Source organism: Macaca mulatta, chromosome 2, assembly GCF_049350105.2.
Source record: "Macaca mulatta isolate MMU2019108-1 chromosome 2, T2T-MMU8v2.0, whole genome shotgun sequence".
NCBI lineage: Eukaryota > Metazoa > Chordata > Mammalia > Primates > Cercopithecidae > Macaca > Macaca mulatta.
In genome coordinates, this window is record NC_133407.1 from 158,677,415 (window position 1) to 158,693,548 (window position 16,134).

Sequence of the window (16,134 nt, forward strand, 5' to 3'; positions counted from 1 at the left end):
AAAGGGTAGGGTGTGAAATAGTCTGATGGCATGTGCTTCAAAGGGGCTAGGTCATAAAACCACAGTGACCAGAGAGGATGGGAGACTTGGTCTAGGAATACTTAGTGAGTTCTGCTGCATGCCAAGCCCTAGGCTCAAGATGGATGTGGACCCTGCCCCCATGAAGCATATAATCCAGTGGGCATGGAAACATGTAAATACGTATACAACTACAAATGATGGTAAGTGCTGTGAAGGAAATGGGTCATAAGAAAATATTAATGGTATGAGGGACTATATTTAGATTTTCCTGTGGGGGCTGATTTCCCCGAGGAAGTGATAACTGAGCTGAGACCTGAGGGATGCATAAGAGTTAGATAAGCAGAGGGGTAGGGGATTCATGAGTTGTGGATCCCAGAGAGATTCCAGGAACCAACACATCAGGGGTGGTTGAGGTGGGGAAAACTCTGGTATATGAGACAGGTTCTGGACTGTAGTGAAGAAGGAAGGACCGGGCAGAGGAGATGGCACAGTCAAGACAGTTTGGCTGAAGCAGGAATTTGATACTGGAGAACAGAGAAGGGCTATGTAGGGAGCTTTCTACTGTATTTCCTGAGCAACAAACTATGAAGTTGAGAACACCTGAAGTTTTAGTGTTGAAATGAAGTATAAACATACCGTGAAGTTAATCCAACATATCATTTGTTTGAAACATTATTGTGTGTTCATGGTGATTAGACCATATTGTTAAACAATCTAGATGCATTTTCATAGTTAAATTGAGCACTTCTGCAGAAATAGAAAGTCAACTGCCTCATGTTTTCACTTATAAGTGGGAGCTAAATAATGTGTACACATTGACACAGATTGTGAAGTAATAGACACTGGAGACTTGGAAAGGTAGGAGGGTGGGATGGTGAGATGGGAATTGAGAGATGAGAAATTGCCTAATAGGTACAGTGTACACTATTTGGGTGAGGCTTACACTAAAAGCCCAAACTTCATAACTCTGACATTAAAAAAAATTATTATTTTTTAAATTGAGTGCTTTTGGAACCAGCTGTAAACTGAGAATGCAGAGCCAAATAGAACATGGCATAGCTCTGAGAAGCCCGCTGTGCCTGAAAGGATGAGGCAGGACTATGCATTTGCTTATTGCTGGGCCCCTTTCCCCTCAGGCATTTCAATTGCCAGAGGAAGGAATCAGAGGAGCAATTCTCCCTCCATCTCTCTGCTTCATCACTTTCTGGTCGATACCTGAGACCAGTCTAACATGAGCTAACCTTCAGAGTCAGAAGGTAGCAAAGACCATCTCTCATTAGACAAAAGCCAACCTGCCCTAGCAGTCCCAGTGGTCACACCTGGGAGCCAAGAATACCAGATGTCTAGTTCTCCCACTCTAACCCCTTACATCCGAAAAAGAGGGGAGAGCTGAGTTTCCAATTCCCTCCCCACAGATGACATATCTGGACAGATGTGCCTTGGGCATCAGAGGACCTTCCTCTCCACTCTGTCTCTCGCTTTCCTTTCTTTCTCAGATCATTGGCTGGTGGGAGGAGGCCATAAACACTTCTTTCTTCCTCCTCCAAGAGCAAGCCCTGGGAGTTGTCTTTCAGGCTAAGTTACAAAACTGGGGAAGACGAGCTCATAGGTATTTTCTCCTAAAAAATAGTAGAGGGTTGATAGCAATTTGGCAGCCAAATCTTTGGCTATTTTTTAGATTTCTTCTTGAAGTCCAGGCTCCAAGAACAAGATATCTTGAGAAGATCAACTTCTTTCTATACCCACATGTGCAACCCCTGGGTCTCCCTGTTGGGGGTGAGTAACTTCATCTCGATCTCAATTGTTCTTGGGACAGAGTTCAGGTGGACACATATGTGATCTTGGGCTGAGGGGGAGGAAAGATGGAGGGCCTAATTAGAAGCAATGTGATTTAATTGCCTGTTGTATTAGAATTTAGATGAGACTACATATGGCAAGATTACATTCAATGAACTGCTTATTTTAATCAATAATTTCCTTTTTAAATAATTAATTGTCTATGATAACTTCTGGGTTACTAAATTTTAAGGTACACTAAGTTATACTTTCATCCTAATTTGTAGGGAAGAATGGGACAAGGAGGTAAGATAAAATATCTAATTGATAGTTTTAATTAAAGAGTTATTTTCAGAGGGTATCTGCCCAAATATCTGCTTAAATGAGGTTTTTTGAATTATTCATAAACTTCAGTTATTCAGACTTTTACAGTGATCAGAAGTTGATGAGAGGGAATGTTGCTGAAGACATTAGCCTTGTGGCTTGCTTACCATGTAGAAAGCCATTAGGTGATTTGCTCTTCCTATTCTGTTTTCACAGGCTGTCGGGTCCCTTCTCATCATGTTTGTGATACAGTGGGTGTATACCCTGGTTAACATGGGTGTTGCTGCCATCGTGTATTTCTACATTGGCCGGGCTAGTCCAGGGCTTCACCTTGGTAAGCAGCAGAGCCATTTTGCCACTGGTTCCCTCATTCTCTTTACCATTCATGGGAAACAACAAAAAAAGTTTTGAATGTCAATTGAATGCCAACACTGATTCATATGTGAATCCCGTTTTCAAATAGTTTATAGTCTAGGAGGAGAACTGTGACAAGCATATGAATGATTACAAATAAAAATAATAACTTAGTATGAAGTTTATAAGATATGTAGAAGTAAAATGGATAACAACAGTACAAGAGCCAGGAGTGAAATGAAAGTATACTGTTGTAAGTTTCTTATACTTTGTTAAATACTATAACATCACTTGATGATAGATTGTGGTAAATTTAAAATGTATACTATAAACCCTAAAGCAACCTAAGATAACACAACAGTTATAGTTCAGCCAATAAAGGAGATAAAAAGTAATCAAAATAAGGCAGAAAAAGAAGAAAAAGATGATAAAGGACAAATGAGACAAACAAAAAACAAATGACAAGATGGTTTATGTATATGTAATCCCAACCATATCAAGAATCACACTAGATATGGGTGGTCTAAACACCCTAATTGAATGCCAGAGATTGTCAGATTGAATGAAAAAGCATGATCCAACTATATGCTGCCTATAAGAATCCTCATTTAAATATAAAGACACAAACATATTACAAGTAAAAGGATGGAAAAAGATATATCAGGCTAACACTAATGAAAAACAAAGCCAGGGTAGCTATATTAACATTAGGCAAAGTAGAGTTTGGAGAAAGGGATATTACAGGGATAAAGAGGGTCATTTCATAAAGCTGAAGGGAAAAACACATCAGGAAGACATAACAAACCTTAACATTTATGCACTTAAAAACATAGCTTTGAAATACGCAAACCAAAACCTGATAGAATCACAAGAATAAATAGATAAGTTCACAATCGTAGTCAGAGATTTCAATACCTCTTTCCTAATAATTGATAAAACCAGTAAGTATACAATCAGTAAGTCTATAGAAGGCTTGAATAACACTATCAACAAACCTGGCTTAATTGACAGTTAGAGAACATTCTACCCCCAAACAGCAGAATATACGTTCTTTTCAATTATACATGAAACATTTACCAGGGGAGACTATATGCTAGTACATAAAAAACATTTCAATAAATTTAAAAGTATTCAAGTCCATTCAAAAACAGAGTATGCTCTCTGACCAAAGGGGGGAGTAATTAGAAATAAATAACAGAAAGATATCAGAAAATCCTTCAATAAGCCGGGCACAGTTGGCACACACCAGCTATTTGGGAGGCTAAGGCAGGAGAATTACTTGAGGCCAGGAGTTTGAGGCTAGCCTGGGCAAAATAAGAAGACTCTGTCTCCTAAATAAAAAATTTAAAAAAAGAAAAGAAAATCCCCAAATATTTAGAAACTAAAGAATATTACATAACCCTAATTAAAATACAGAAAATAAATAATCCATGATTCAAAGAAGAAAGCAGAGTGAAATTACAAAGTATCTTGAACTGAATAAAAGTGAAAATGGAACAGCAAAATTGTGGGATGTAGCTAAGGGAAATTTATAGCATCAAATGCTTACATTAGAAAAGAAGAGCATTTGCAAATCAATGATCCTAACATCCAACTTAAGAAACTAGAAAAAGAAGAGCAAATTAAACCTGAAGTAAGAAGAGAAAAGGAAATAATAAATCAGAATAGATCAGAGTAGAAATTAATAAAATGTAAAACAAAAAAAATAGAGAAGGCAAATAAAGCAAAAACCTGATTATATTAGAAGATCAGTAAAATTGATAAACCTCTAGCCAGACTGATCAGAATAAAAGAAGAAGCACAAATTACCAATACCAGGAATGAGTGAGATGATATCATTAGAAATCCTATAGATATTAAAAGTGAAATAAACGAATAATATAAACAGCTTTCTCTTGATAAATTGACAACTTAGATGGATTGGACAAATTCCTTGAAACATACAAACTATCAAAGCTCACTCAAGAAGAAATAGATATGGGGCTATTCAGGTCATCTCTTAAAGAAATTAAACTGGTCATTAAAAACCTTACCAGAGAGAAAAGCCTATGCCCACATGGCTTTACTAATAAATTCAACCAAACCTTTAAGGAAGAAAAAAATACTAATTCTCTAAAAACTCTTTGGAAAACTATAGACTGACATATCTCATGAATATAGATGCAAAAATTCTTAACAAAATTTTAACAAATTGAATGCAATACTATGTAAAAAGAATAATACAATATGATCAAGTGGGTTTATTCCAGGAATGCGAGGTTCATTTAGCATTTGAATTTAATCAATGTAATTCACCATATTTACAGAGGAGAAAAGGAAAACTACAAAGCGTTTCTGAAAAAAAAACTAAAGAGTAAATTAAAGAAATAAATGAAGAGATATACTATGTTAATGAATTGGAAGACTTAATATTCTTAAAATTTCAAGTATCTCCAAATTTTTATATAGATTTAACATAATCCCAGTCGAAATCTCAGCTGCCTTTTTATAGAAATTGTCAATCAGATTCTAGAATATTTATATGGAAATGCAAAGGACCTGATAGCCCAACCAATTTTGTAAAAGAAGAATAAGGTTGTAAGCCTTGCACTTTCTGGTTTCAAGACTGATTTTAAAAGCTAAAGTCATCAAGACAGTATGGTGTGGAAAAGCTAGACATGTGAATCAATGGACAGGGTAGAGGATTCGGAAACTGACCCACACATATATGGTCAACTGATTTTTGAAAAAGATTCAAAGTTAATTCAGTGGGAGGAAAGAATAGTCTTGCAACAAATGGCACTGAAACAACTGGAAAGCCATATGCAGAAAGTAGGCTTCCACCCATATATCATACCATATAAAAATATAACTCAAAATAGATATTAGAACTAAATGTGAAACCTAAGCCTATAAAATTTCTAGAGGGAAATGTAAGAGAAAAACCTTTGCTACTGTTAGTTAGCAAAGATTTCTTAAATACAACAAAAGCATAAAAACATTTATAAATTGGACTTTATCAAAATTAAGGACTTCTGAGCTTCAAAAAACACTTGTGAGACTGGGTTTAATTTATAGTGACAGCAGATCAGTGGATACTTTTGAATGGGAGTGGAGTAAGGATATATGGGAGAGAGATCTTATGAAGTAGCTTGAGGAAACTTTTGGAGGTGCTAGACATGTTCATTATCTTGCTTATGTGATGGTTTCACAGTGTATACATGGTTAGATGTATGTATGTGTATATACACATGTAGACAAACTATCTAGACAAACACATGTGTATATACACATACACACATATACACACACAGACCAAATTGTATACTTTAAATATACTCCTTGACTTAATGATGGGATTATGTCCTGATAAACCAATCATAAAGAATAATTGCAAGTCATGGACTGTCTTTACATGCAGTTTGTTCTGCAGATGTACCTAGGATTTGTTTTAATCAGATGTGGTAAAACACACAGACCTGGAAATGACTGTCATGAAGGAGGAAGATCATTAGAAACAGGAGGTTTGGCATGACATGCAAGGCCAGGTGGGGATGGACCAGGGTCAGTCATGGGGCAGAAGAGGAAGAGGGGAGATCATGGCCTAGAGCCTTTTTTGGGTTTTTGTGAAAAGGAATGAGCAAGGCAGGGTAAGTACACTGTGTAAGGTTAGGATTGAATAATTTGAGTAATAGTAGCAGACTCTGGGCTATAGGGATGAACTATAGTTGTCTCGTCCTGGTGTGATTTAGGGCAGGGGTAATGTTGGCTTGGTGTGGGAGAGTTTGATAAAGAACCACATTAAGGAGAGGGTCCTGGATTGGTTGGTTTGTATATCAAAAGCCCACCCACTGGAGAATTGTTTGCTATTCAGTATCTGGGAATTAGCTAGACCCTCCAGGATCAAGATCCAAAATGCCTGAGCATCCAGAATATAGAAAACAAGAAAATATAGTCAATACACAGTTTATTGCATATCAATTATTCCTTAATAATAAAGCTCTTTAAAAATACATTAGAGAACCCTTTTCAGCAAAATTCTACGACGCCCCAATTTAAAATAAAGCAACTTGTTACAACTACTAACTAAATCAAATGGCCCATAACTATCTAGACAAACTTAAAAAAAAAAAAAAAAAAAAAAGGGTCATGGTAGCTCATGCCTGTAATCCCAGCACTTTGGGAGGCCGAGGTGGGCAGATCACGAGGTCAGGAGTTCAAGACCAGCCTGACCAATACGGTGAAACCCCATCTCCACTAAAAATACAAAAATTAGCCAGGCATGGTGGCAGGCGCCTGTAATCCCAGCTACTCAGGAGGCTGAGGCAGGAGAATGGCGTGAACACGGTAGCTGGAGGTTGCAGTGAGCGGAGATCAAGCCAGTGCACTACAGAGTAAGACTCCGACTCAAAAAAAAAAAAAAAAGGTTCTTTAGAATTAGAATAATTAGAATAGTCTGATGCACTTCAAACACTTTGAAAGAAATGCACTTCAAACATTTTAAGTCGTGTGTATTAAAAATACTGATTTAGAAAAACAGTAATGTTAAGAAGAGGTCCTTATGTTAGCTGACTTCATGGATAGAATGTATTTTAATTAACAGTGATTACTTCAGTGATTGCTTCTGTATTTCTTAAAAAGTAGTTTAATCTTAAGAAATTTCAATATTTCCTAGAAATCTATTCATAGGAAAACATGAAATCAAATTTCAGGCCAATGTCCATGTAAAATTCAAATAATTTAGAATCTAAATTATCACACTTAAGTAGGGTGAGTTAATAAAATGTTTATGTTTATTTTCTTCCTTCTGACTATCTCAAAATATATTAGAAATCTTCTTTTTGCAATTGCAAATGCAGATCTAAAATTTATCATCCCTTTAGCCATAAGGGCCTAAATTATATTGAGGAAACATGTTATCAGCTGCATACTGTTGATATTTGTGGAGATTCTAACATAAGCCTCTTAAAATAATGCGATTTTCCTGATCGTATATTGAACATTATCTAATCAATCAATTTGCAATCATATGTATGTATAATTTAGAAAAGCATTTTCTAAAATCACATTTGATTTGTTTCTCTAAAGTTATATATAATTTATTATGTGAATTTTTTTAAACCTACACCAAAGGAGGGATGGATTTTAATCAATTGATGAACCCTATTCTAATCAGTGTGTTTGATGTCAGGATTATTTGGCTAGAATCAATAACAGTGTCACTTCAAACTTCAGCTCTAACGTTTCTACATGTGGAACTATTTGATTCACTTAACACCTGTTAAAAAATTCTTACGTTCCACATCCCATGAGGTACTGTGATGATTGTAAGGATGAAAAAGACATGTTCCCTATTCTCAATGACTGTATGGTCTAGTAGAAAATTTCATAGCGTGTATTCAACACTTGTCAGTATGAGTCTTAAAAAATTATCAAAGTTTTTTAATTGCTAGAACTAAAGTTAGCAAGTCTTCTGCATTTTTCCTTATAGCACTTTATCCAGTTTTTTGGGAGTGATTTTGGAGTTTAGAAATAAATTTTTGAAAGATTCACATGAGTAAAAGTCCTTAGTAGGCTGCTGTCATTGGAGGATTACAATGAATATTGTTTGGTTAGACTGAAAAAGGAAAACATTTGTGTTAATTCTGTGCGTGTGTGTGTACTGGGGTGTGCATTCACCCTATTAAAACTGAGCTTCTAGATGCGTATGTAGAACCTTCAAAAATGGTTATGTGTATGTCTTCCCTGCAGGATCAGCCTCCAACTTCAGCTTTTTCCGGTGGATGAGGTCTCTCTTGCTCCCCTCCTGCAGGTCTGTGCCAGTGTGGAGCCAGTACCAGAATGGATGAGTGTCCAGAGTCCTGGGAGGTGCCAAGGGTGTTCCATTCGTGGCTGGGCTTGGGCCTAGATTGTGGCATGGGAACCTAACAACTGGGCACCTCAGGGAGACCAGATATTGCTCTCGTCTGCACTCCACCACCCGGCCCCCAGATTTGGCTCATCAGAAGCTTCCTCTAGGCTCATGTCCTCTTCCCTTCTTGTCCTCAGTCATCAAGAACAGAGGCTTTATTTAGAATCTGGTTGCTGGGGTGATAAGTCATTACTCTCAGTGAGTTTATAGTCTAAGACACATTAGCATCAATGCATAATCACACACAAGATTAAAGCCCAAGGGAAATGTAACGCTAGGACGCACATTCTTCCATCTGAGTCAGAGGTAGTTGACATGATGGGGTTGGGGACAGTGCAGAGGCCAAGTATAGAAATAAAGTGGAGATCCTGGAGGATTTCTGTGGGACCTCCATGGTCAGATACACAGGAAAGGGGGAAAAAACTTTTCCTAAGAAATAGAAGCCTCCTAGAGAAGGTATATTTCACATGTGCCCTAATCTCACTCCTTCTCCTCCACTCTTGCAGTACCACTGCTTCTTACCTTTTAAGGCCCTGGGATTCTGGGGAATGACACCCTTCCGTCCCCTTTCAATATCAGTGAGGAGCTAGAGCTGCAGGCTAGGCAAATCCAGGCAAAACCCAACCCAGTGTTCATTTGGTTGCATTTTGTTGGTTTTCGAGACTCTAGATGTCCGAGTTGTACTTGCTAGTATTTCCACCCCCCATGTCCAGACATTGCTAGTGGATCATGGGATCCTTTGCCGTTGATCCCAGATGTAACTTCATAGCCCTATGAAGTTGGGTGCTGTGGCTCATGCCTGTAATCTCAGCACTTTGGGAGGCCGAGGCAGGCAGATCACCTGATGTCAGGAGTTCAAGACTAGCCTGGCCAATATGGTGAAACCCCATCTCCACTAAAAATACAAAACTTAGCTGGGCGTGGTGGTGTGCCTGGAATCCCAACTTCTAGGGAGGCTGAGGCAGGAGAATCGCTTGAACCCGGGAGGCAGAGGTTGCAGTGAGCTGAGATCACACCACTGAACTCCAGCCTAGTTGACAAAGTGAGACGCCATCTCAAAAAAAAAAAAAAAAAAAAAAAAAAAAAAAAAAAGGCCAAGTGCAGTGACTTACACCTGTAATCCCAGCACTTTGGGAGGCCGAGACGGGTGGGTCACCAGGTCAGGAGATCAAGACCATCCTGGCTAACACGGTGAAACCCCATCTCTACTAAAAATAGAAAAACTTAGCCAGGCGTGGTGGCGGGCACCTGTAGTCCCAGCTGCTCGGGAGGCTGAGGCAGGAGAATGGCGTGAACCCAGGAGGCAGAGCTTGCAGTGAGCTGAGATCGCGCCACTGCATTCCAGCCTGGGTGACAGAGCGAGACTCTATCTCAAAAAAAAAAAAAAAAAAGTGAAATACATGTAACATGAGATGTACCATCCTAGCCATGTTTATGTGCAGTGTGCAGTTCAGTGGCATTAAGGACATTCACATTGCTGTGCTATCATCACCACACCCATTAAACACTCTCCATTCCCAAGAATCCTTTTGAAGACAACTCTTCACGAACATTGCCATCTATTCAAGATGGCACAAGAGATAAAGCCTTCCTGCTGGAGCTTGGGATGACAAGAAGGGCTATAGAAACCAACAGGGAGAGGGCCCAGGGATGGAGGCTGGGGTGCATGGGGAGCATGCTGTCATCTGCTTACTTGGGCCATCTGGGCTCAATGTCCCTTGTGGAGCTGTAGGGAGGGTGAGTGATCTCTCTGCCTCTTGTCCTGTCTGATGCACAAGGTTGGGTGAGCCAGGTCACAACACATCTTCACTGATCTCTTCTCCCCTACAACCCAGTCCTGAGAAAGAGTAGAGTTTAAATGGAAATAGATTCTGTGTAAAAGCTGCCTACAGATTCTGGAGCTGCAAGTGGTGTGTGGGTGAGACTATTTTGCCTTGCCTGATTTACAGGAATATTTTTAGTCATTTCTGGTTTTAAAGCCTAAAAATGCCATGGAAGGTCACCGTTCCTTATGTTGTACTCCGAATTCCTAGGATTTCACCTTGGAGGCCACAGCAGTGCTATGTAGAAAGAAGAATGTACTAGGGGGAGATTATTCTTAGAAAAGGACAGTACTTTGGTTGGAGTAGAATCAGTCCACACCATTCATAACACAAAACCAGGCTCTGTAGGCTGTGAGGTGGGCGGCAGAGGCCTCAGCTAAATCAACATCAAACTTATTGGCCTCACCATGGCTGCTGGGTGATATTTTGGGATGGTTATTCAGGAGGGTGAAAGGACCAACAAAGGCTGGGTGCAGTGGCTCACACATGTAACCCCAGGACTTTGAGAGGCTGAGGCGGATAGATCACCTGAGGTCAGGAGTTCAAGACCAGCCTGGCCAACATGGCAAAACCCTGTCACCAGGCATGGTGACAGGTGCCTATAGTCCCAGGTACTGGGGAGGCTGAGGCAGGAGAATCGCTTGAACCCGGGAGGCAGACGGTGCAGTAAGCTGAGATCACAACATTGCACTTCAGTCTGAGCAATAGAGTGAGACCCTGTCTCCAAAAAAAAAACAAGAACAAAAAAACCCAAAAATGCTGATTTATTTTAAAATAGAGATTGGCCAGATGCACTGGCTCATACCTGTAATCCCAGCACTTTGGCAGGCTGAGGCAGGTGGATCACTTAGGCCAGGAGATTGAGACCAGCCTCAGCAACATGGCAAAACACCATCTCTACTAAAACTGCAAAAGTTAGCTGGGCATGGTGGTGCACACCTGTTCAAGCATGAGAATTGCTTGAACCTGGGAGGCAGAGGTTGCAGTAAGTTGAGATCAACCACTGCACTCCAGCCTGGGCAATAGAATGAGACTGTCTCAAATAATCAAAATAAGACAAAATAAAAAAAAAATAGAGATTGGTAGCTGTGTTTCTGCTTTGTAGTTTTAAGTTCCCCTCCCAATCCCCAACTATAACCCCCAAAATGCTCTTCAAAACCAAAGAAGAAGAAGAATGTAGAGTGTGTTTTGGCAGAAGAATTTGGCTAGGTTACTTCCTCCATTATGCCTACAATTCCTGTGAACTCTGTGAAGTTGAGCCTGTCGTTGAGAGGGCTTTCTTTCTTGAAGCACTAGCAACTGTCCAAATGAGGATTTGACAGTCATTCTAGACTAGAGAGGGAAGTATTTTATTTCTCCAGACTCAGAAGAATGTAATGGTTTCACCTAAAAATCAAAACAAAAGCATTAGCAAAAACACTTACATGTTGACTGGTATGACATTTTTGTCACCTCCTAACCTTTTTGGAGATTCAGACTTTATAGAAGTTAATTCAGTTCTCAAGAACCCTCAGAGACCTATGTAATTTATATATGTTCTGAACAACTGGCTGTAATGTAGTCATGTAATCTGAACTTCTATAGCAGGACCTTTGGCCACAATCCATTGAAACTTTCTGTTTAAGTTCCACAGATCTATAACATTAGATTTCTACCTTTTCGCAACTCTCAAATATATTCCATATTCAAACAATTAAAGCTTACTATTCATAAAGTAGATGATTCTTTTAGAGTAAAAATTTTAAGAGGAAATCCATGTCTAAGTTATGACTTAAGGACCTAACACAGACTATAGGAACTGGAAGAGACCCCGGAAGATGAGAAAATAGAGACACGAGGAGGTAAAGAGGCTTCCGGAGGCCACCTAGCTGATTAGGGACAGAGCTGTGACTGGGTCTGCCTTCTGTAGCAGCTGCCCGGACAGCCAAGCTGAGCTTTCCTCACTCCTTTCTTCCTCTTAGCACTTTCCCTATGCATCCCTAACATTTTTCTTTCCCAGTTTACCCCAACCAAAACTATATGCAGAGACTCCAGTGACAATGGGATCCATATGGGACTTGTTCTTCACTTGAGGCCACCTTGGTGTCAAAAGTCTTTGCAGTCCCTCTTAGCTGCTTGCTGTGTGAGCCTTAGCTCTTGAAATCATTCCTTATTCAACTTTATTTTCAATACATCTACGAGAAGTTTTCTCTTTCCACTCTTGTCAATGTTCCAGCCTCTCCATTCCATTATTTTTGACAAAAAAAGCAAAGAAAAGCTACAGAGCCCCAGCATGATACCATTTGGAAGGCAAAACCTCTCTTTGTCAGTTATTTCCTATCAGGTAGGTACAGCTTTATACTTTCTACTTAGGGAGGGTAAATATCACACACTCTCTCTCTCTCTTTATTTTATTTGATACTTTGTATTTCTCGTGCTTTGAGTTCATATATTCTTGTACATATACCTTTTAACAGTTATGTTTTAAACATTTAAATGTATGTGTGTTTACAAATAATTTCTCTATGCCCAGTAGACTCACCTCTACTGTTCAGTCTCTGTTCTGTCCTCCTCACCATCCTCTGTGTCTCTCTCACTGCAGGAGCTTGCGGTCCCCTCAGGAGCAGATCATCTTGGCGCCATCCCTGGCTAAGGTTGACATGGAGATGACTCAGCTCACCCAGGAGAACGCAGACTTTGCCACTCGGGATCGCTACCACCACTCCTCCCTCATGAGCCGGGAGCAGCCTATGCCTCCCTACTAGATGCAGCGCTGGGACCTTCCTCTTTTGGAGCGGTCCCACGCACAGTGGACCCAAGCCCGGAACCTTCGTGGGGCTGCTTCTCCTCCCTGAGAAACTCAAGGCCCATCCTTCCACTGTCACTTTGGACAATGGAAATCTACATTTTCTTTCTTTTTTTTTTTTGGAGACAGAGTCTTGCCCTGTCACCCAGGCTGGAGTCCAGTGGCACAATCTTGGCTCACTGCAACCTCCGCCTCCCGGGTTCAAGAGATTCTCCTGCCTCAGCCTCCTGAGTAGCTGGGATTACAGGCATGCACCACCACACCCAGCTATTTTTTGTATTTTTAGTAGAAGCAGGGTTTCACCATGTTGGCCAGGCTGGTCTTGAACTCCTGACCTCGTGATCCACCCACCTCAGCCTCCCAAAGTGCTGGGATTACAGGCGTGAGCCACCACACCTGGCCAGAAGTCTACGTTTTCTTAGAACATGTGGAAGAAGGAGAAAGAAAGACAAAAAAGGAAATCTGCATTCTGAGGACCACATCTCACCCAGGGTGACATCAGGAATGGTGCTAGCCTCTGCAACCTAAGACCCAGTCTGAAAAGCTCTACACAGCCACTAAAACTAGCAGAGGACACCAAAACTCCCAGGTGTGGAGAACTAGAACTGACCCACAACCAGGTTGCCTGTGCAGAGGGCCACAATAAATGTATGTTTTATATTTTATTGTATTATTTATTTTTTGAATAAATAATACACTCACATGGTTCCAAACCCAAAAGTTATAATTATGTATAGAGTGAAAAGTCTCCCTCCAATCCTTGTTCTCCACCTGCTCAGTTCCTGTCTACCCTGGCCTAGAGGTAACCACTGTTCTCATCCATACATCCAGCATTTCTTTATGGACACACAAGCAAAAATAGGAATGTAGGGTCTCACATGTTCTCTTTATACACAAAAGTTAGCATGTCATACACGTGTTCTGCACCTTTCTTCCCTTAACAATCTATCTTGGAGACATTTCATATCAATTCATATGCCATTTCTTCATTTTTCTTCATTGTATAAATGTGTTATAATTTATGTCACCACTTCTACAATGATGAGCGTTTGGATTCTTTCCAATCTTTTGCAATGACAATCAGCTCTGCAGCGAATAATCTTGTACAAATGTACAAGCATAAAGTGTATCTCTAGGATAAATTCCCAAAAGTGGAATTGCAGGATCAAAAGGTACATGCATTTGTAAACTACTATTGTTTAGTGAGGGTCTTTCTAATTAAAGAGTTAATATGAATTGCCTAATGGTGACTCATGTTCTCAAAAGAATCTGTGGTCCTCAACCCCTGGAATGCCTTTGCAGCTGTTTTGCAGCATGAAAGACATGAGGGGACAGTACTCTTTTGGTTTCCTTATGAGCTCTGCCTGACATTCATCACAAGCACCCAGTACCAGGGACTGTGGCAGTAGCTTTCCCCAGGAAAATTTAGCACTTGGCCCAGGGCCAGACGCTTTGCCATCGAGCCACAGAGGGAAGTATTGTTGGATCACTTCTGGCTCCTTCTATGGTGGAAGTTCTCATGAGTCAGTGTGCTAACAATCACCTGGGAGTCTTGTCAAAAGTGCAGATTTCAGGCCGGGCATTGGTTGTTCAGGCCTATAATCCCAGCACTTTGGGAGGCTGAGGTGGGTGGATCACCTCAGGTCAGGAGTTTGAGACCAGCCTGACCAACGTGGTGAAACCCCGTTTCTACTAAAAATACAAAAAATTAGCTGGGCGTGATGGCGGGCACCTGTAATCCCAGCTACTTGTGAGGTTGAGGCAGGAGAATTGCTTGAATCTGGAAGGCAGAGGTTGCAGTGAGCTGAGGTCGTGCCACTGTACCCCAGCCTGGGCAACAAAAGCGAAACTCCATCTCAGAAAAAAAAAAAAAAAGTGCAGATTTCTGCACCTCACCCCTAAACTTTTTATTTGGCAAGTCTGGGATGGAGTCCTAGACTTTACATCTTTAACAAATGCCTCAGGTGATTCAATGCAGGCAATCCTTGGACCGCATTTTGAGAAACACTGAGCTGTTGAATGGAAGGGGCTTAGCGTGGGTGAGGGCTGGGAAGGTCAGGATGAAGGGTCAGCTAGATCCTAACGTTCTCTCCTGGAAGATGAGGTTTGATTTATGGTTACTGTTCTCGCAATCCGGCTTTGGTTAGATACCAGATTTCTGAGCATCATTAGAAAGCAGAGTCTGAATTGGCAGTAGGCATGTAGGAAGGAGAAATGCTGAAAAAGACAGATTGTAGCCATGAAGGGCTAAGTTGGGTGACCTTGGAGGACCTTTGTATTTATTTCTGAGACAGAGTCTCACTCTGTCATCCAGACTGGAGTGCAGTGGCATGATCATAGCTCACTGCAGCCTCCACCTCCTAGGCTCAAACGACCCTCCCACTTCAGCTTCCTAAGTAGCTGAGACTACAGGTACACACCCCCACGCCTGGCTAATTTTTTTGGTATATTACCCAGGCCCTTTTTAAAAAGAAGCTGTTCTAGTTTCCTATGGCTACTATACCAAATTACACAAATTGGATGGCTTAAAAACAACAGAAATTTATTCTTTCACAGTTCTGGAGGCCAGACGTCTGAAATCAGTAACACTTAGATGAAATCAAGGTGCCAGCAGGACCAAGCTCCCTTCAGAGGCTCCACGAGGGATTTATTCCCTGCCTCTTCCAGCTTCTGGTGGCTTGTGATCATATCACCCAAATCTTTAAGGCCAACATTTTCAAATCTTGCTGTTCTGTCTTTACATCACCCTCTCTTCTGTTTGTATGAAGTCTACCTCTGTCTCCTTTCTGTAAGGATACATGTGATTGCATTCAGGGACCACCCAGATGATCCAGGATCATCTCCACATGTCAAGAGCCGTACTTTAATCGCATCTGCAAAGGCTTTGCCAAATGAGGAAACATTCACAGGTTCCAGGGAATAGGATGTGGGTCTTTTGGGGGGTCCTTTTTCAGCCTATCACAGAACCTTTACTGAATCTGCTTTTTTGAATTCTATATAACAAGCTAAAAAAAGTAACCACTGTTAAGCCCTTTGGGGGCCCTTATTGCCTCCCCATTGACAGGTTAGGTAAGGACATGATACAACCTTGGCCAAGAGCACCTGAGATGGGGTCTCAGGGCTTTCAGAGATGGTTGCCCTTTCTTGTGGATATTGTTGGC

The 16,134-nt window shown here is 40.7% G+C and overlaps 1 protein-coding gene across 10 annotated transcripts in view; it reads left to right on the forward strand.

Moving 5' to 3' along the window:
- SLC12A8 (solute carrier family 12 member 8) overlaps window positions 1-13,693 on the forward strand; it is a 130,917-nt gene extending 117,224 nt beyond the window's left edge. For all 10 annotated transcript variants that reach the window (XM_028844551.2, XM_077993736.1, XM_077993739.1 and 7 more), the window contains 4 exons: window positions 1,700-1,797; window positions 2,338-2,455; window positions 8,206-8,266; window positions 12,770-13,693. In XM_028844551.2, the coding sequence (XP_028700384.2) occupies window positions 1,700-1,797; window positions 2,338-2,455; window positions 8,206-8,266; window positions 12,770-12,932 (440 nt within the window). In that variant the 3' untranslated portion in view covers window positions 12,933-13,693. The remainder of the gene's footprint in view (window positions 1-1,699; window positions 1,798-2,337; window positions 2,456-8,205; window positions 8,267-12,769) is intronic.
- Window positions 13,694-16,134: the final 2,441 nt, after the last annotated feature.